At 40.3% G+C, this 22,139-nt stretch overlaps 1 protein-coding gene and 1 long non-coding RNA gene across 3 annotated transcripts in view; both read right to left on the reverse strand.

Moving 5' to 3' along the window:
• Positions 1 to 923: 923 nt before the first annotated feature.
• The window catches only part of GLIPR2 (GLI pathogenesis related 2), a 37,015-nt gene continuing 15,799 nt past the window's right edge, over positions 924 to 22,139 (reverse strand). For both annotated transcript variants that reach the window (XM_066327998.1, XM_066328004.1), the window contains exons 2-5: positions 13,887 to 13,995; positions 10,365 to 10,468; positions 3,440 to 3,517; positions 924 to 2,487 (exon numbers count right to left, since the gene is read on the reverse strand). In XM_066327998.1, coding sequence (XP_066184095.1) covers positions 2,327 to 2,487; positions 3,440 to 3,517; positions 10,365 to 10,468; positions 13,887 to 13,995 — 452 coding nt within the window. In that variant the 3' untranslated portion in view covers positions 924 to 2,326. The remainder of the gene's footprint in view (positions 2,488 to 3,439; positions 3,518 to 10,364; positions 10,469 to 13,886; positions 13,996 to 22,139) is intronic.
• Positions 14,637 to 19,244, reverse strand: LOC136366734 (uncharacterized). The gene is made up of 2 exons (XR_010744562.1): positions 16,497 to 19,244; positions 14,637 to 16,338 (listed from the first exon to the last, which is right to left on the reverse strand). It is a non-coding gene; the product is annotated as an uncharacterized lncRNA (long non-coding RNA).

The following is a 22,139-nucleotide window of genomic DNA, read 5'->3' on the forward strand; positions in this document are numbered from 1 at the left end:
GGGTTTTTTAAATGATTGCAGTCGTACTTACATTGACTCTTTGTGGAGTGCATAAAGCATGCACTGAGGCAATCTGAGTTTGTGCTTCTTCCAGTCACTCCTGATGCCCCTTCAAAATAGTCCGTCTGAAAATTTCAGAAGTTCACTTGCCATTATCAATTTAAATAAATTGATAAATTTAATTTTAAATAAAATGATAAATTTATTAAAATTGATACAGAATTTAAATGAAGATAAGCAAAGCTTTGTTTTGTCCTCTCTTTACCTACCTTCCCAGTTCTCTCTGAACTTAAAATAAAATCTAGGTGGCAGCAGAGAAAGATTCTGACTTGACTCACACAACTACAATATGTACAGTTTTGCATCAATCATTCAAGGAATCATAGGGTCAATAGCATGAAAGTCATTAGGAAAAACTAGAGTATTTTAACTCTGCCAATTTCTATGACATCAGATTTTAACTTTACATCAGTTGCAGCAAGCCTGTTCTTTATTTTAGAAAGTCCCATTTTCATTAACATCTTTCTTGTCAGCTGAGGGCTGAGGGGAGGAAGGCCCCAAGGCTGCAGTTCCTGGAACACACACACACACACACCCCTGAGTGGGAGTCGAGTGGGTTTTCTTTACTGACAACACGTCAGCTGAGAGAGGGAGCAGCAGAATGAAACAAGGTACAGAGGAGGAGCTCTGAAGAGGAGATCCTCTTCAGCTTCAACTCTTCACTCAGTCCTTGTATGAAGTGAAGGTTTAGAATCTGCTGTATGATTTAGCCTCTCGTAACAGGTCTTTCTTTCCTGGACTAGAATCGTTGCTGCTTTCATTTCCCCCCATGTTACAAAAGTAATAATGTCATATGTTAATGTCCTGGAAAAAAAAATCTGAGGATTATTCAATTAAGAATCAGGTAACAGCAAAGACTTGAGTAGTTCATATTCAAAAATATTTATTTTTCAGTTGTTCATGATACATGTCAAATTCTTGGTTACAGAAAAAAATTGTAACAAACAGCATCACAGTGACATATAATCAAGCCATAAGAGTGCAGTTTATTACAACTGTGTAAACAAAAAGAAGTTTTTCTGTAATGGCACTGTCCATGAACCAGATAATGGCATACAGAATCTCAGCAAAAGTCAAGAGAAACTTTTACAAAGAAAGCAAACCCCCAAAATGAAGCACAGTATATGAACCTGGCCAATCCACATTTAATCAGAGAAAAGAGGGTCCCCAGAATTTTTGCTTGGCTTGCTCTTAAGGAAATTAAATCTTCATTGTTTTCAAGGCATCAATACGGCATGTGAAATAGTACTATTATTGAGTAATATGAATAAAGAGCAAACATCCCTTAATTATGACAATGTGAATACCCCTACTGTTGTTATCAAAGGAGATGAGATGATTTGGGAATGTTATCACCTGTATAGTGAGACCTTTATGACACCTTCAAAAGATATTCCTTAGGAAATAAAAATAAGTTACTGAGAAATAAAATCCAAAGTGCACCATCAAAGAAACTTTTTTTGTGCATAAACATCAAAAAAGTAGAATCTTTATTTTCTGCAATGGCATTAAACAATTTGATTATAATACAAGATACATACTGTAAACTGTAGGATGCACTTTGAACTTAAAACACACTCATCTCAAACACATTTTATATATCAGCATCTAAAATGGGATTAAAAAAATTTAAGGGGTTTTTTTTAGATCATGCATTAGTTACAGCTTGCTTCATGGCTACAGTTTTACCAGCAGCCTTTTAGTGTTCTGTGAGATCTTAATAAAAACACACAGGTCTGAATTCCACTACATTTTACAAATGTACCTTTCATACAGGAAGTTTTGCATGTGTTCCATCTGCAGAGAGTAGGCCCCACAACAGCAGGAAGAGCAACAGAGGTACAGTTATTTAAAAGTACTGGACAGCTGGGAGCACATAATATATTTACAAGCTGGTTCTTCAGTTTACAGAAAGCTATGCATGTGTTTGTTTAAAAAAAAAAAATAGACATTCAACATGTGCTTACTCACATGCTGACACAGAGTTCACGCAAACAATTAAAAAAAAACTTACCCATTTTATCCTTCAGAAATGCTGCATATAGTTCATCCTCAAATAAATTGAGGTCCCTTCAGAAACAACAGGGATTTTCCTGATGTGCAGATTGACTCAAGCAACATGTAATTGCTTCCTCAACACTGAGACATGAATAGCAGTATCAAACAAGAGATTTCATTGAACTGGGCTTCATTTCAAACACTGTTAGGTCCAAATCCTGGTTCACTTGTCATTAAGCAATAAGACTACCTTAAAAATTAAAAAAAGTTATTTTCTTGGAGGAAGAACATTTTCTTCATAATAGCCTGGATTTACTACATTTCCAGCTGGATCATATCTAGCCACCACAAAGGTTGAGCCATCACTAGCAGATGCCTTTCCAACTCCCATCTTTTTTGTGTTCTTCCAAACCATTGCTGTAAAGTGACCTGAAGAAAGAGAGAGAAACAAAAACATTCCCTTTAGATACTAAATCTGTAACATCCCCTTAAACATGTGAGGTGCTGGGAGAAAAAAGAACAATACACAGCTGCTTCTTTATCTAACATGACAACAAGCTAAGGACATGAAAAGCAACCCTACCTCTAGCATTTTGCCTTGAAAACACCTAATCTGATTTGTTTTCATACCACTATTGCTATTTCCATGTCCTATATCCAAATGAGAATTTGTAGCAGAAGAATCATGAAAGAAGTAGTTTGGTAAGTGATCTGACTTAAAATTTGACAAAGACATCACAGTCTTGAATCCCTGCAGGGTGAACAGCAAATCTGAGAGTGACTATTATTCATTTGTTTCAACCATCTCATACTCCCCCATGTGTCTGCATGTGCTGCACTTCAAAAATCCCACTGTTTCTGTTGCTTCTTCTCCTAGTTTAATAGCCACCCCTAGATTGTTGTTCCCACTGTGCAGAGGCAAATCCCAAAATCAGGGAGAAAAGAGTGATTTTCTCAACCTGAAAACAAGGTCAGGTATATCTCTCTTGCTTGAGCATTATTTGAGGAACAATGTTCTCAAATTAGTTTTGCGCTAGATTGTCAATATGCAGCCTATGACCTGTTCCCAGCCTCCAAATTTTAGCTGAAGTGATCTCTGTGAGTGGAGTGATATAATTCAGCAGAAATCACATGTCAATGTAAACAGCAACACAGTATATTTAGTAAGACTCCTATATGATTCCAATTTAGTATTTCTTACAAATTAATTTGCCTTTAAAATAAGTTGCCTATTCGAAACTTTGAAGCTGGAGGAGGAAAAATGCAGTACTAAAAAACCCCTACAAAGTTTGCGTAGTTTCTAATTTCTCAGGTTTTTTTAGACTTTTGTCAGTTTTTAGCATAATAGTAGAAGAAGAGAGAGTTCCCAGTCCAAACTTACCTGTCCTTGAGGAAAACCCTGGGTTTTGAAAGCTGTAATTTTTTATTTCACTGTACCATCTATCAGCCACATCTTTTCCTGAAAGACATAAGAAATGTGCTGCAGAATCATGGCATAAATACAGAAGTGTAGCTGACTTACAGTCTGGCGAGTAAGATCTTTTGTAACTTTCAACTTGGAAGGTAATGAAGAAATATCTCCCTCATCTTACATAAGTGCTCCTGTGTTCAGGCTTAAACATACAGCTTTCACCAGCTTCTTCCTCTTGAAATGTGCTTGAAAATGCCTCAGTGCTACATTTTCTAAACAAAAGGCCACACCTGTGGATGTTTACCCCTTCCAGCTCCAGGTAAACCAAAGAAAAATTCAATATCTGATGTCTTTTAGTTTCCCATTTTCTCAAAAGCATTAAATATTTAAGATTCCTGAGTGCATTTATTTTTAGTGGTTTCTACCTAGCACCAAAGCCATTGTGAAGGTCCATTTTGAGGCACTATAATCTGGGCAACTACAGAAACCTCAAACATTCATTCTTAGGAGCTGCTTCTGTGTGGAAGTCTGTGTTTCCAGCCCTGTCTGGTCCCATGCAAGGCTTTCCCTGACAACAGCTGTATAAGGACTATGACTACACCCAGGGATGGAGCTCAGACCAGAATCTGCAGATGCTGTGCAGACAAATGCCAAATGTTTCTTGTTTTCCATTACTGGTTGTTAGGAAATTCTTGTGTCAAACACTGGGGGGATGAGAGGGGTCAGGTTTTTTCCCCGAGCAACCTTGATAATGAAATTTCTGCTTAGCATTCCAGGATGCATCATCAAGGCAAGGCCAGGAGATTTCAAAGCAAGCTGCCAAAGCTGTTAAGAATGCTGGTCCCTGGTGGACTGTTGGCTGCAGAAGAGCAATGACTCATGCCTTGCTATTTTGCAGCAAGAAGTCTTAAACTTGCGCACTTCTACAAGTCAGACACTGCGTTCACCTCTTCAAACTTCAGTTTGTTATGACTGAAGTCAGCTAAAAGGATGATGCTGTTAGCCTGGCAAGCTGGTTGTCAGAGGCCTAGCTGACAAGCAAATATTTAATGAAATGCCATCTCTAGAGAGGCTTATGAACTGGAAATACTATGAACTTATACGCCACACTGCTTGTTAGGAATACAGCTTAGTAGAGTAAATTATTTTTTCTACATAAAAAGGTAACAAAACATCTCTTGCCTCCCAAAGTAAAAGTATCAGGAATAACAATTATTTTCTTATTTTCATGCTCTCCAAACCCATCAGACCTGTATTATAACACATACTTGTTTGTTTGTTTCTTACTCACACTAAAGCTAAAATGAAGACTAAAAGAAAGTAGAAATAGTGACCTTTATGTAATACAAGGGGAAAAGAAAAAGCACCTAGTAAAAAAACACACAACAAACCACACAGATCATCCTGTCCCACTCTGGATTTCATGGCTATGAAGGATTTAGATGGGTTTGTGGTAAGGTGGGTGTAACAGAAGTAAAGAATGTGACTGCTGACATATATCAGGCCTTATGAAGCCCATGTATTTTATGTGTAGAAGTGCTGAAGTGACTATACTACATCAGTAGGATTTTAGCAGATGTAGGACTGCATTCTCACCACTTCCAGCTTTTTATTCCCTCTGTTAATGTATCAGTGTGATGTAGTATAAACAGTATTTAAAGAGAAAGTCACTCCCACTCTGCTTACTGTAGCTCTGAGAAGTGTGCCTAGGCTGCACGTGACAGAACTTAAAATTTCCATAATACAAGTATTGCAGGGCACACAGAAGTTTTGAAAAATACTATCTCTTCATAATTAATTTGCTTTTAATTTAAAGAATACTATCATTTGAAAATTTGTTTGCTTTCTAATTCAAGGAAGATAGCAATGGCATCAGGTAAGACTGCCTCTATCCTGTACCTGAAAGAAAATGAGCATAGTTGAGCAGCACAGTCTATCATGTGTTAATTCCCAGATTTCAAGGATGAAAGCTTTCAACTGACTGAGGCCAGGCAGCTAAAGCCAAGAAGGTGATCACTATTCTCCATTTTTCACATGCAGGATCAAGTTTTCATTACATAGTCATCATCCTTGAATTAAAAGAATCATGGCCTCATAAGCTGGGAGAAAATAAAGACTGACTTTTTTTCCAGCAAAAGAGGTCACCAAAGGACTAGGAAACTTTTGGCTGTCTTGAAATGATGTTAAAGAAGTGTCTTGTAAGTGAAGGGAATGAATTATATCTGTCACATGGCATAGGAAGTGAGGGGGAGTGCAATGTGGAAGTTTTCACCACATGAGAAGACAAGAAGGTACCTAGTCTCTCTTTCCTCTGAAATATTTTCTTCTGATTCTTTGCCCTTTGTGCAACAGTAAACAATGCCCTGGTGGGACACAAGCCAAACCAGTGTTGAATGTGGCAGCTGGCACACAGGGGACTAAGGAAAATCCCTGTTTTGAATCCAGTGACACCCAGGCTGCCAGAGGGAAAACAGCACAAGAGTCAGGAGTGCACTAAGCTTATCAGCTTTAGCAGCAACTTGCATCCCCAGACTTACTGGTTCAGAAAACTGACCACAATATTTCCATTTAAATGTATTACAGAATAAATGATGCAGTCAAAATGTTTCAACAATGTTTCAACAAAACATTGCTTTTCAATGTTTTGTTGAAAACCACTCCCCCTGCTCCCAAAGTTCCCCCCAAACAGAAGAAGTTTGTTGCTGTTCAAAATGCTTTTCAGTCAGAAGGAAAAAAGCACAGAAAAGAATTTGCTCACATCCCTCATTCCTGATCAGAGCAGAAATGATAAAGTTTATTCCTTTCAAGAAGCACATGGATCTGCCCTGCAGTCAGAGCTGCAGCTTCTCTTCTGTTGCTCTGCTTGTGGAACTGATTCATAAATACTCTGCTGGGCTTTTTTTATCACCCTTCCTCTTTGCACTGCTGTAAACCACACTCAGAGTTTCAACACCTTCACTATGGAAACACAGTTTGACTCCACCCTTCTCCCAGTAAGAGACAGCTCACTGCTGACCTGCTCAGCTAACCTTACTAGATGTTCATTACAGAACAGGCTGAATCTCACTCTAATGAGTTTCAATCATGATGGACAATCTTCCTCACATGAAAATTTGATGCAACAACCCTTGAACTAGTGTCCAAGTATAGTTTTGCCCAAGATTAGGATCAGAATCAGCATAGTGATTTGATTTTATTTACACAATGCTTGCAATGTGACCACACTGACTGCTTCCTCAGAGGGTCAGAGGAGTGATGATGCAGGCTCAGCCCATATGTAGGACTAACAGTTTAAATTACGTCCCCTCCATTATCACAGGGTGACTGCGTGTAAACAGGTGCCATTACTCTTGTCCAGACAAGAGTAGTCCATGCTCTGCATCTCATCAGTTGTCCTGTTTTCCCATTAAATGTCATTTCTAGCTATTCTCCTGGGCAAAGAGCTCCATTCTGTGTGGATGTTGAGGGTGTGAGTGCCAACAACAGGGACCAGACCAAGGCTTGCAGGGACCTCTGTATCTGTGGTGCCAGCAGCTACAGCACCAGCAAAGCATGAGAGGGACCTGCTGGTGAGCAGGTGAAGTGCTCTGAGAGGAAGTGCTACAGCAGTATATAGCCACTGCAGGGTGGATTCTGGTCAGCAGCCAGGGACCTGTGTGTGTGAGATGTACTGTACTGGCAAATGGAATGGAACTGCAGCCTCAGGAATTGGTATGTCCAGGTGCAAGCTACTGGTGAGATTGGGATCCAGGGACAGCTACTGGGCAGACTTCAGTGTCTGAGCTTAGTTACTGCTGAGATGCACACTGGAATTCTATGTCTATTATTACATGTAATTTAACACTATAAAAGATATATCTACTTTTAAATAATTTACTGAGAAATAGATATTTGTATTTTTATATACTATATTAATTTACTTATATATACTCCAGTAACATATATTGGAACATACACTGGAATCAGCTGGAAAAGAAAAGAGGAAGAGGCCACTGGTGCTGTTCATTTAAATACTGACTGTATCTGTTTGTGCTGCTCTGCACATAAACACATCTATGCCATATGTGTGCATAAGGCTGGAAACACATTCCCAGCCTCACCCTTGGGAACACAATGTTGTGGCAGTCCTATTCCTGTATTCAGCTCCCCTCAACATTTAACTTCTCTGGGCCCACCCTTACTGTTTCTCCTCACACCAAAGAACGTTTAAATCCTCAAGTAATTGCACTAAGTTGCTAAAAACATTCTAATAGAATCACACAGACCATATTTCTCTGCAAAGGGGCAGCACCTTGATGATCTACTTAAAAACTAAGTTTTCACAACATTCCTTCCATTCTTAGGGGAAAGAAGGTAGATTTAACATTGCTTTTGAAATAAAATATCTACCTAGACTAAAGTCATACCAATGGCTCTTGGAAGTAATTCTCTACTTTCAACATCCCTCATGCAGGTCCTTGTTTTATTTTACTTTATTTAACAGTATTGCATGAGCCTGATGTTAGACAGCAAGAGATACATCAAGGCAGGCCTTCAGTCAAAGCACATTCCTCCAGGATTTGGACAGACAGTGCTTGTGCTGTTCTGCACACTAGTCCCAACCTTAGGAGACCCAGGTTCCTCCCATGACAGATCTGGGGGATAGCTGACTGGATTTCTCTCACGAGCTTTCTAGAGAGTTCATAAGCCGCAGTGTTTCCACCAGCAACAGGGCATGTTCTTCTCAGCCACACCAGCCATCCCAAAGAGAATTCACACATCCAGTGCTTGCCTTCAGCCTCCCAAATCACAAGAAGTGAGATGAGGCTTCCTGAGAAGCCTGACATAGCACAGCTGCCAAGGCAGGCTGTGGTCTCTCGCATTAGTGGCAGAAGACAGCTCACTTATTTGAACACAGACAAAGAGAAGTCTGCCACAGAGCATTTCCTGCAGGACTGGAAGGAGGAAACAGCTGTCAACTATTTCTTGGATTACAGGGATAAACATATTTCTAGCAGCAGCTTTAGGCTATGTAACTCTAAAATCCTGAATAGAATTCAAGGTATTCTTGTACCAGGAGAGGAGTCATATTAGAAGGCTTTATAGTTGAAAGCTTAAATCTTCCCTGAAACAAGAAATGCATCTTCTGGCATTATTACAGAACTCAGCAAGGGCCCAAATAAACAGCAGTATCAGTTTTTGAGAGAGAATACAGAGTATTCTAGAGGTTTATTGAGTCTTGCCTTATCTGGGAAAGAAACCAGAAGACACTGCCTGCCTTCGTTAAGCCCCTGAATGGATGTCTTAATCCAAATTTCAGCCTCATTGAACAGAGTACAAATTAACTATCCAGAGGGAGCTATATGACAAAAAGAGGAAGAATGAACCCACTCCACAGAGGTGAAGACTACACCTAGATAAGAAAATAACTTTCTTTGAAGAACTAGCTTTCTGATTCTGGTACTTTGAGTGATCCTGCTGCATTGGAAATGTAGAAATGTTTCTCAGAACAAAAGAGAATGTAGCTTAATTTTCTCAACATGGCATTTAATCCTGTAGAAAAAAGCAGCAAAACTTCTCAAAATTGGAAAGTTATGTATGGAAATTGTGCAATGAAGAAAACAAACCGGATCCAGGGAAAAGATAGACATTATGTAGAAGGATATGTGTGTTATGTTTCCAGCTCTCTAAATGGGAATTCTGCAGCTTTAACCTCGAGGGAGGGAGCACAGGCCATTAACACAAACAAGAAGAAGGAACTAAGCTCAGTCAGTGAGTCATAGCCACTATGTAAACTCTGCCATACATCTGTGTTTTCCCATGCTGCTCCAAATCCTTTCCTCATACCCTTGCAGAGGACAGGATGCCAAATATGAGCAGATCAAATTGTATTTTTCCTCCATGGCTTTCTTTTTCAACATGAAAATGTACCCACTTGGGACTAGAGTTGGCGCTTGAAAAGAAACCAAACAGCATCCCTGGGACTAAAATTCACTAAAATTTCCAGGTCCTTCAAACAGAGCCTCCAGCCTGCAGAAATGAACTTCTGTTTCTTGGGGGTTGTGCTGGAAATTCCAGGGGTAGATTGGAATAAAGAAGTCAAGTGGTCACTTGTAATATATCCCACCTGCTGTCCCAGCAGGCTGAGGTATGAGCCCTGCTTGCTGGAAGGAGGCAGGAGGGAAGAGCCTGCTGAATCTCTCTCCAGCTGAGGGCTCACTGCAGGCTGTCAGCCTGACCAAAATTCAGCTCCTGGGGTACTCAAACCAAAGGCTCCCAGTTACATATTACATTTACAATCAGAAAATACATGAAGTAAAATAGATTTCAAAAATGTAATAGTGGAAAAGGGCTTAATGCCTGTTTGTTGTCAGAGTGGGAGATACTAGTAGAAGGACATTAGCAACTGTCACTTTGGTGTCCCATCCCCTGCTTTTGCCCCCACAAGCAGGAGCTGCTGTGCAGTGTGCAAGAGACGTTTTTCCACTTCCTTCACCACAGCTGGGCTGTGGGCAGACCTCTCTTTGGCTAGGACAAACTAAGGATAAAGGTGAAGTAGGGGGCATTGTCAACTCCCTTCTCTCCTGCCATGGACACACAGGTACCACCAAAGACATCTCCACAGCACAGACATATGGAGCAGCCTAGCTGCCAAGTCCCGCCTCCAAAGGGACACAACAGACCACCACAATCCCTTACTCCCTCTGTGCACACACTATAAGCTTCCTGCTCACAGGACACACAGGTGACTGCAAACCACCAGCCTGTCCCCAGTGAGCCTGGGCTGGGCTGTGCTGGATAGACTTTAGAAGTAGAGGAAACTCCAGCACTCTTGCTACTAGATGCTCTGAGCCCAAAGTACTTGAGATAAGGCATTTACCAGGTGTCTGTGAGACAACCAGAGAAGAGAGCTTACCTGATTGGTCATAGGATGCCCATGCTAGGTTTTCTCCACAATTCCCATTAGCAGACTCAGAACTGTGCTTGAGGACCCTCGTGTTAGCCAGTTCTTCTGCATACCTATCAAAGGAATCCACACATTGGGTCAGGGACCACCGCTGCAATGAGCAGAAAGGAGGAGGAACAGGAGGAAGAGAAGAATATGCAAGCAAAAATTGTGCTGGAAGATGATGGGTTTAAGTCAAGTTGAAAAGCCCTGAAGCCAGAGATGCTTTAAGGTTACATAGATCTATGAGTTAGGCAAAGGAAAAACACATTTTTCCTGCCTTTATGAGCATCTATATAAATTCTGAGAAGAGCCTAGAAGAAATCAAAGGGCAGGTCCCCTTGCACCACATTTTAGCCAGCAGCTGGAAATCCACTGGCCATCCTTAGACACAGCTGCTGGTGGAAAGGGAAGTACCTACAGCAATTGCTACAGGTGTCCCCCCTAGCATTTCTACATCCCTCACAGGAGTAAATTAAATGTTCTCAGTGAGACTGGAAAAATAACAATCTGGAAAAAGGTGGGAATTCAGTCAAAATAAATGCAAACCCCCTACATTTAAAAATTAAAGAAAAAAGTCAAATGTAAAAAAAAGAGCAATATACCAGGCAACAAGATGGAAGAGAAGGGGACCACATGGAGACTCTGAGGCAACAACTGTGTAAACCAACATAGGGAAAAGCAGTGCTGTTTTCTATAGAATTTGACATGTGTGCGAGTGTGGGATGTATTTTATTTTTTTAGAACAACAGGGTTAAGAAGAACATCATGGGTAAAACAATTACTCTCTTTATTCAGCATTGGAAAGGCTTCAGTACAGAGACAGAGAAATTGGAAAGACCATTTGTTATTTCTTATAGTATCAATGCAGAGAGTAATAAGGTTGTAGATCTAAAATTCAAGTGAGACAAAGCACTGCTTCCACACTGCAGCAGAAGTCATTGCCACAGAACAATGCAGACACCAAAGCACGTGAGCTTGAAAAAGAGAGAGGCAAATTCACAGTTTATGGATGTGGGGAGGAATCTTCACGGCATATTAAACAACAGCAACAAATAAATGAGGATACAACTTACTGCTTAGGAAAACTGTAATTTCCAGGATAAATCTGTAATTTCCAGGAGAAGAGAATGGAGGAAGGATCCCATTTGTTTTGTCCTCTTACTCCTTCCCTAATCATCAGTTACTGCTAGCTGCCAGAGACATTAATTTTGCCAAGCTGAACATTTTGACCCAAGCTAGTACTTTGGTCATTAGGTTCTAATTTCCTTCCGCCCTAATCCTCCCACCAAAACAAAAAAAAAAAAAAGTATTTAGCTACATTTACTAATTTAGAAATAATGAAAACTTGTCAGTTGTCAGTTTGCTAGATCCTGGACTAGAGGATCTTTAGATGCTATCTCTACAGTCCTGAAATTTTTCTCAGGATCCTCATATCCCAAGTTAGAGGCAGGACTGGGACAAAGTACTCATTGCAGATGGATCAAGCTGCCAGGGATTTGGGGCAGAGGGTAATTAATCCATTCCAGCTCAGGTAGCTGAAAGCATGAGATTTTTCATCTGAGATCATCACCCTATGCTTCATTACAGTCAGAGACAGACACCTGCCGAGGCTGACTCATCTCATGTTAAAGCAGGGATCCAATGAGTCAGTTCACCTGCAACAATAACTGGACCTGAAAATAGTAGGAAACATTTTCAACACAGGTAGAGAAGCATAGAAAAGTACCCAGAGATACACCAAATACATAACAAAAAAGGTGCGCATATATATATATATATATAGGATATACCCAAAGAAAAGGTGAAGTTCTTCTTTTAATTTAGGAATATGCAAAATGTGTCCTGACAAATATGAGATTTCTTAAACTTCATTACTTTTATTCAGACCAAAACATTTAGTGTTCTTGTTATCAACCAGTTTTAGCAGTCTCTGAACATGTCTTTTAGTTCTTACAAGTTAAGTTATAGACCTCAGCCAAAAAGATGTTTCCTCTTGCTGTTCATCACAGCAGGGCGCCAGCTGAGACCAAAGATGGCTGTGAGGAATTTCTGAAGGATCTAAAAATACCCAGCAAGGGCAACAGCACACTTAGAGATAAATGTGGAGCAATGCATATTTGATAGAATAATCTGAACTATTCATACAAGCCGACTTGTTCAAACCAAGTGTTGCACTTCTGAGACCCAACAAGTGCTATTGACAAGTCAATGAAATCTCTTTCTCACTGTGAACATGATAAACAGAAACAACAACAACAAAAACAAAACTCTTAGAAGAACAAAAGGAAAGCCCCAGCAGATTACAAGGTTGGTGAATGAGTCACTGGCATTCCATGTCTTAGGAATACTATATCAAATTACAATGGTGTGTCAAGAAAAACAAAAGAAAAAGAAAGAAGAAGGAAAAAGTGAAAACACCAAGATTTTTCTTGCTGTCAGAAGTCATAGCCACAAGCCATTTACATGGTGTGTTGTACAGCACACCACCTGGGAGAAATGTAGGAGCCAGGAGCCCATTCATCTGCGTGACATCTGTGTCCCATCACGCTGGGATAATAAATCAGGTTCTGGAAAGACTACAGCATCTCTGTCTCCCAATTATCCAGCACAGGGAAATCTGCATGGTTATGGTAGAAAGCTAATGGGAGTTCTTATGTCTAGAGCAGGGATCAAACTGCCCCCTATTTAGTGTAATTTGTCTTCTGAACAGTTTAATTAGCATTTACTCCTTCAGTTATCTCCTTTGTACTGTGAGGATTACAAGAAAAAAAAAAAAGAAGATTTTTAAATATATTTCTTGTAAAAGATTGCTGTAAAGAGAAGGGAAATTATCTGGTTATTGTAACTACAGTAAGGAGGATGAGAAGTATTGGACTCAAATTTCTGTAAGGAAGACTCAAGTCAGAGAGCAGGAAGATGAATCCACTGTATGTTAGACTGAGAAGACATTGTGCAGTCTTCAACCCTGGGGAAGAGGCAAGATGTTTCCTTTCTGACAGAACAGAGAACATATAAGCCTTTTACTTTTGGGGCTGGGAGATAGATAAATAGACAGATTAATCTGAAATTACTTCCTCCTGTTTCCACTGATCTTAGACCAGTCACTGCTTCTTACCATGAAGTCCTTTTCTCACTATTTCAGCAGGAGTAGATATTCTGCAGATGACAATTCCTCATCTGACAGAAGTGGTTTTAGACAACTGCCCTCTGCAGAGGACACCTACCAGTGCAGACAGATGTAGTCCACATCTGAAAAAGGCTCCAAAAAAGATTTATACAGTTGTGACCACAGAAGTGTCCATATGATCAGCTACTGCTATGTGATTGAAAAAGAGGGGATGAAAGAGTAGAGTCTTTCACTTTCTACTCAGTAAGTCTTCTCTGGTTATCAGCATGTCAAAAGGCAAATATCTTTGCAGTAAACACAGTCAACCCTAACAGACAAAAGTGTCACAAATGTCATTAGAAAAAAGAAAGGACTGAACTCACTGTTGGGCTCCTCTGTTTAACTTCTTGCAGAGTTTTAATGGGGGGACTCCATGTTTCTTCCTGTAGTCATTGTGTACTTTCAAGACTTCTTCAGCAAATTGTTTGGAAGCTGAAATCACATTAAAAAAAATTGGAAAAGTCTGTCAAATACATACACTAGTGAAGACAGAAAAAGCATACCCTGTACCTAAGCCACCAGTGCAGGCTGGACAGGAGAACACAGGAGTACCACCCTCATTACCTGGCAGCAGGATGAAATGAACCACTAATGACTTCCATCCAAAAACAAACTCTAACAGACACTCTCACTGGGAAGCTACAGACTCACCAAAGATTGAAGAAAATTGTGATCTTTACTGCTTTCCTCAATAGCAAGGCCATTTAAGGTTAGTCAGCCAGTTTGTCAATTTAAAATTGAAATCAGTGACTGATTTTCATTTTAAGCTATCAGTGCACTGCATCACCATTTCAATCTCGGAGTAAGCAACAAATAAGTCCTTCAAGGAGATGCATTAAAAAGGGAAATGATTGTCCCCTCCATGCAAGAATTGTCTGTATTAGTCAGGGTAACACCTAAAGAGAATGAAGATACTAAAATATTTAGATATCTGCAAGTACTTTGAAACATGCACCATTCTTCTAATTTATTTTATAGTACAAATTCATAGAAATCTCAAAATGCACCTTTATTTGGCTCAAGACAAATAAATGATCATAAACAGCAAGTGGTAAGGAAAGAAACAACTCCTGTGACATGGGTTTTTATATTTATTAATGACTCATCAGCTTCATTTCTGAATACCCCAATTAGCATGACTACCATAATTTTCCTTGTAAGGCACTTCAGAAACCCAAGCAGATCCTATGACTAGAAAGTGTTTCCTGTTGTTATCCTTAAATTTCTCAACTTCCTCTCACTAACAACTAAAATCAATCATTCTCTGTTGCATTAGCATTGTTCTCTTCTGCTGTTTGTAATGATGCACTTTCCCCACAGTAGAGCTGTCAGTTTGCACACACTGCTCTCAGAACCTCTTCCTAAGGTGAATATCCAGCTCACTGTCATGCTTTTAGGCTGTTCTTGGAGTTCTCTCCAGTTTCCTCAATAGCACTGGGATAATATAGCAGCCTAAAACAATCTCAGTATCCAATGCACATAAGAAAGCCATTGCAGTTTCATGCAGTACCTTAAATCTTTTGAACGCAGTCTGAAGTTGGGTTGACTCTTTCCTGACCAAAGTGTCATTGTGAACATATATATAATATATTCTCTGTAATGTGCTTTCAAGGCTCACTCTTTTTGGTCTCAGTTTGTTGGTATAGCACAGCAGCCCTGTTGAGCAAAGTGACATCTGCCCACCATCTGCCCTCCCCTTCAGTTCTCCCTCAATTTTGTGTATCATAAGTTGCACATCATCAAAAAAAAACCCAAGTCAATTGAAATACAGATTTTGTCAGTGCTCAGTCCATACATTAACAGAAATAATGTAGCTCTGTACTAACTTTCTGACTTACAAAGAGTAACAAGACATGGACAAAACTGAGTTGCTTTTAGCTACAGCAGGCATTTCTATGCTGTCCCTGGAGAACCTTCATCCTCCCCTCAAAGGTGCCTGCTATAGAAATGCTTATCTTCAGTGACTCAAGCTCATGTGCTAACCACCTCCCTCTGTACAGCTTCTCCCGTGCCTGATGATGTGTGGAGAGGGACGCCCAAGTGCCAGATATATTTCAGATTTGTTTCAGAATGCATGTTAAGTTTTTCCATTTCACCAGTGTTCCATACACTGAGAAGCCAGGCATTAAAAGTGAGAGTTAATGGGAGTTTTCAGGCTCACACCCAAATGGGAACAGCTTCCCAAAGAGCTGTGGAGACATACTTTCTTCCCTTCATATAAACTGCTTAAAAAAAATAATTTTCTACTGCCAGACAGTTAAGTTTGGTCATGAATCATTACACAGCTTAATAAGTAAAACAACTGAAGGTATTAGATACAGTTGTTTGCTTCTCAATAGTCAATTATTTGCCTCTATTTCTTATTCTTCTGGAGCATTGGCTAAGATAATGGCAGCATAAGATGATGAATTTCCAAGCTATAATGTGGTACAGAGCATACCTTAGAGCTGTTATGCTCTTGGACTTCCAGTTTCATTGACCAGCTTTGTGTGACAGGGGAAAATAAGCAGAGGAATCTAAGTTGCCTTTTCCCATCACATTTGTTTCTCAGAGAATTCTATTTCTCTAGTCTTACTGCCTCTAAACAGTGCCAATCTACTCAGTCTTTCTTGCATGAAGAGCTCTTCATGCCTGAATCCATACAACTTCTTCTTAGAGCCATCTTCTCCTGCTACTTCTGCTTTGGTTTGGGCATCAAAACAGAGGTGAGCTACCCAAATGTGTTCTGCAACACGAGCTGCCCTGCATCACCTTTGCAGCTGTCAACTGCACCTCCTCCACTGGTTTTGTGGAGCCACAAGTTGATAACAGTGAATTGTTCCACAGAGCACCAAATCCCTACACAGCAGGAATGCTGTGGGTAGCCTTTACCTCAGCACTCAGGACACACAACATTATAGCAGGCACACACATGACTAGCAAAGCAGGCATACATTTTTATGCCTAAGTATCCACCCCAGTGACTCAAAAATGAGCCCTGTATCAATCTCTAGAGGTATTGTTTCTTCTCTGTGCTTTTTGTACTATTGTTTATGGATTAACCTTCACTGAGAATGTTTTACTTTCCATAAATACGAAACTTTTCTATTTAGCCTTCAAATAATACATAATGCTATCAACAAGAGAGAGTTGGGACTGTTCAGCCTAGAGAAGACAAAGCTTTGGAGAGACCTTATTGTGGCCTCTGCTTAAAACAGGCTTATAAGAAAGATAGAGGCAGACAATTTATTAGGGCCTGTAGTGATAGGACAAGAGGTAATAGGTTTGAATTTAAAGAAAGTCGATCAGGCATGTATGGAAGAACTTTTTTATGACTGGGGTGGTGAAACACTGGCACAGATTGCCCAAAGAGGTGGTGAAGAACCCATCCCTGGAAATATTCAAGGTCAGGTTGGATGGGGCTCTGAGCAACCTGATGTAGTTGAAGATATACTTGCTCTGCAGATTCAACAGTGTCTTCCAACCAAAATTGCCCTATGTCACTATGAAACAAACCTCATTCAGAATCCTACAGAGAAGGAAGAGAGACAGAAGATTCTGTCTCTCTCAATCCCTCTTTGAACCATGACAGAGGCCTCAAACTTTCCAATGTGTGCATTAGAGGTAAATTGAGATAATGATCCCACCTTTCAATCTTCCCCCAAAAGTAAATAACTAGAAATATGCTCATATTATAACAGGACACTGCATGTTACTTCCATGTTACTCTTTTGGGCCCAGAACCCAGGCAGAAAGGAACTGTCCTGCCTCCAGCCAGGCCAGGGCAAATTTTTGCAATAGCCAGGAGAGAGCACAGTTAGGACCTGGGGATTATTCTACACTACCTCTCATCAGTTTCCAGGAATGGGGGAAGGAGTGTCTTCCATGTCAAGGTAGTGTGGCATGAGCCAGTATTTTAGGCTCTGAGTGGTAGTGAGCATTTGCATGTGAACTGCTCACCTGTCTTGTACATTTTTTCTATTAATATTGTTGCTGTTACTCTTTGTTTTCTTCCTGTTTCCAGTAAATTGTTTCTTATTGCTGGTTTCTGGTAAATTGTTCTTATCTCAACACATCTTTACTTTTTGTTTCTCCAGTTCTCCTCTCCAGCCACCCATGGGTAGGAAGAGAGGGGACTGAGAGAGCAGTGCATCATTTGAGGTGGTTTCAGTGGGAACACTAAATTGGAGAACACCATTCCTAAACCACAACAGAAGCCAAGTGCCAGAATACATGGAAAAGACACATGCAAAGTAGATAGAAAACACATAAAAGGTAATCAAGCAACTGTTTAAACACTGAGTTTAAAGCTCCACTTTAAAACTGAAATCCTTTCAGTCTCCCTTGATTCTGCAAAATTGCTCTACTCTACCCTAGAAGCAGAAATGGATTATGGAATAAGAACTCAGCAAATACAGCTTTTAGTATGCCCAGAAGGTTTGTGGAAAAAAAAAATTAGACGCTTTAGGGAACTGTAACATAATTACATTAAAAAGTCCTCTGCTACTGTCACAGGAACTGATACTTCTATTGTGACAAAGTATATTCAGCGACTGGAAACAAACAAAATTCTTGAGTAAAACAGATTCCAGCTTCTAAAGACCATATTTGCATCTAGACTCTTCTAAGAGAACTGACATTTATTAATCTTTATCCGCACTTGAAATGTAACTCTCTGGAAACCATCCCTGGCTGAATCTTTCACACTCTGAGAATATCATTCCTTCTACAGAGAAGTGATGGATGTCTAACTGATAAGAGAAATGTTAAGAAGACAGCCATATTTTACTGCACTTTGACTCAGCTCTTTGGTTTGAAGCCACAAATGCTTCAGGGTGGTCTCATGCTGGCTGGTCTCTGCAGGAACACAGGGAGTGGATGTTCCATGCTTCTTTCTCCACATGTTGAATTGCACTTTCTTGCCCCCCATCTGGGACTGTAACATCTTCCAAGACTGGCCCTTAATGCTATATGTAATTTGGGAAAATGGATCTGACAATCCAATTCATGAATCATTTCCAGCCATAAAAACTGATCTCCCCCAGTGTAAAACTCCCTTTTTCTCTAGCATAACTGGCTGATTCCCAGGAAATATACAGAAGAAATGAAACCACATATAAATCCCAGACAAAAGGAAAGATAAAATCATACTATGTTTAGAAAGTACTGTATCCTAGGTGGGGTTTCCTTGTCTCCTTTTACACAATCAAGAATTCAATAAAGAGGCAAGTCTCCATCCTATACAATAGGCATCTATGAGAAATATCATAATTGTTGGTACATGATTTCCCTTCCAGCCTGAATTATCCTGTAACCTTACTAAAAGCTAGAAGAGAAAGTATTGCTTATGGAAATGAAAGGAATTGGGAGTTATAATTAGATGCTAGTTTAAATGGGAGTAGTTTCCTGGAACGTTCTTATGTTTGCTACTCAAAATAGCTTTCCCTTCAGCTCAGGAGATCCTTCTTCAGGGAGGAGTTTCTATGATATTTCTCAGCATCCAGTTTTGCCTGAGCTTTGCTCACACACCTGCTTATCGCTGCAGTGAGCTTCAGGGCAACAGTGAGATGTCTGAGTTAACTGGACCTGATGGACAAGGATCTCACTTAGTATCTGAGCTTGCTCTACAGCAAACTGGCAACTTAATAACCTGTGCCACATGATTTAACACACTCTTTTCCCCTGTATCAAATTTGGGGCATGTGGCCTGAGAATATGAAAGTGCTGATGCAATAACATTTCGATGACATTAGTCATGTCACTATTTGATTGCAAATCCTATTCTTGCTGTAATAGACAGTGCTGATTATTTCCTCACTTAAAGCCTTTTATAAACAGTAAGGCAATTGACTGCCCTGATTAAAAAGGAACACCTGGTAAACTGGAGGCTGCACAGCTCTGAGAGGCAGCAGAGCCTTCTGTGATACAAGCATTTAAAAAACAAGCAGCACTAATCAGCAGTCTTGAGGCCTTGAGCACTCAACAGAAGCAAATTTTCACTTTCACTGGAGGCAACGGTGTGAGGAGAAGTCCTTGGGTCATAGCCCGTCTCCTCCAAATTGACCAACAATCAGCACAGCAAGCAGTCACTTCCATGGAGTGTTTATCTTACATAAGTTTGGAACTGACTGTTCACCATTTCCAGAGAGGCCATTCCTGGCTTTGCATGAAAGACAATCAAAAGTGTTGTTTTTATTACTATTCTGCCAGGAAGGACACCTGAATATTTTAATCATGTCACACACCCACAGAGATGACATTTGTAGGCAGCTAATGTGTATGCTGCTGTCCCTTTTAAAAAGACTAAGGAGACACTCCCATCAGAAAGACCTATTCCTAAGTCCAACTGTGACAGAATTCCTAGGGCACAAGCATTTCCAAATACAAAGCCACAAGTGACCTGCATGTGTTAGAATCACACTACACAGGACAAGTAATTCATGTAATCTTCTCCATCTCTTCTTTCCCCAGCACTGTATGTACTTAGAGTTTATAATTACAGAAATTTATTGAAGAAAATACGGCACAACTACATTCATGAATGAGTAACAAGAGAAATCAGTTGGTTTGAGTAATTGAAACCACGTAATTGAAATGGAATACTTTTTTTCTGGTCCCCTATTCCTATTTCGGATGCTTGTGACTGTTTTAGCAATTTGCATGGATGGATAGCAACAGACAGAATGGTTTTTACCCAATGCCAAGTTCATTTTACATAGCACTGCTAGCTGTGTGGTGCCAACCGAAGTCTTTGGAAAGTGAAGAATTTTGCAAACAAGAACCAAAGAGAGATAGAAGAACTTTCCCATGTCTCCTGGGATATGCTCCTTCATTTTACACCTCTACCACACATGTTCTATCATGTTTTGGGGTAGGCATACCTGAACTAGCTTTAATGCCATCAGCTCCAATATCCTCCCACCTTGCTTTTCTGCCAAGGACATCCGAGATAGCTGTGGCAATGCACGGAGTATGTTTACTAAAGCACCTCCCTGAGGCATGGAAATATGACCATGCACATTCCTTCTGAGCACTGATGTATGTGAACTCACCTATCCAGTGGCCAAAGTCAGGCAGGGAGGGACAGAAATCTTTATTTACTCACATTTACTATCAATTACATCATTTACTATCAATTACATCAAATGTTTTTCATCCCTCTGCTCAACAGGTTAAACTTCAGTTCTCACAATTCAAAAGCTTTTGAAAAAGGAATTTATTTCATAGAATCACAGAATAGAATGGTTTGGATTGAAAGGGACCTTTGAAGGTGCTCTAGTCCAATCCTTCTGCAATGAGCAGGGACACCTTCAACTATACCAAGTTGCTCAGAGCCTCATCTGACCTGATCTTGAACATTTCCAGGGATACATTAAATGATGTTTACAGCAACCTAAACAGGCCCGTATTTTCTTCCTACACAACACCCCAGACTCCTACCACCTCCTCACATCTACTTGCACAGGAGCCAGTTCTGCACCAGGGAGGTTAGGCACCCACAGCCTCACCTCATCCCCCTCTCCAGGGCCACTCAGCTTAGCTCTGGCTGCTGCTCAGACCTTCACAGACTGGGCAGAACTTGCCTACATCTGCCTGTAAAACAGAACAGAGATAGGCTCCAATTTATCTTTCAGAGAACAGCACAGCCTCTACAGAAAGAGAGATCTGACATAGCCTTCTGGCCTGTTGAGATAAATAATAAACAACAAAACAGTTAAAATCAAAATACTTGCTTTTTCATACTTTCTGTTCCTGCACATAGAGCACCAACAGAAGCAAATTCAAACCCAGACAAGACAGACACACTGTACTGACAGAAAATGCAGGGTTTGCATGTTTTCAGTAATAAAAACTTTCTTCATGTCTTCATGCTCAACTTTTTTTTTTTTTTTTAAGTTCAACACAATAGCATGGGAAACCTTGGTAGGTATCTCAGTTACTACAGACCATCACATTCTATCTTATTCCTGAGCCCTTGTCACTTGTTTTGGTATTTATCTGCTTTGAACATGAGGGGCTAAGGGTACAATCTAACAGTTGACAGGAGGAACCACTGTTGCATGGGGTGGCTGCTGCATTCTCCTCCCCCACCAAATCCCTGATGGTTCAACAGATGTAAAAATTTGGCTCAGGATTCTGCCAAAGCCTGACACATTCCTGGAAGACTTCTTTTAAAATTTGCTATTTATTGAACTTTAACCCAGCAATCAATGTCCTCTGCACAAAAGAACTGGAGATGCAGGGCTATGAATTGAATTAACTTTGGGTTTGAAACATCGTTTTCCCACCACACCTCCAGTTCAGTTCTGGTGTAAAAAAAAAGACAGTAACTAACATTGGCAAGTTCTGCAAATGTCCCAATATTACCAAATGCAAAACGTCAGTTTCTAGCAGTTAGAACAATTCATCTTCCCTATTCCCATCAGTCCTGTAAAGCCAGCCAGCACAACTCTTTGTCATTTTGGCAGCTTGGGAGTATTTCTCTTCTCAGAAAGCAGACAGGTCACTTGTCTAGTATGCCCGTACTTTCGTCACGACCTGCCACAGCTGCCTCGTACCAGGACGCTGAGTATAAGCCAGCATTTCAGCTGAAGATG

This window comes from Sylvia atricapilla, chromosome 1, assembly GCF_009819655.1.
Source record: "Sylvia atricapilla isolate bSylAtr1 chromosome 1, bSylAtr1.pri, whole genome shotgun sequence".
NCBI lineage: Eukaryota > Metazoa > Chordata > Aves > Passeriformes > Sylviidae > Sylvia > Sylvia atricapilla.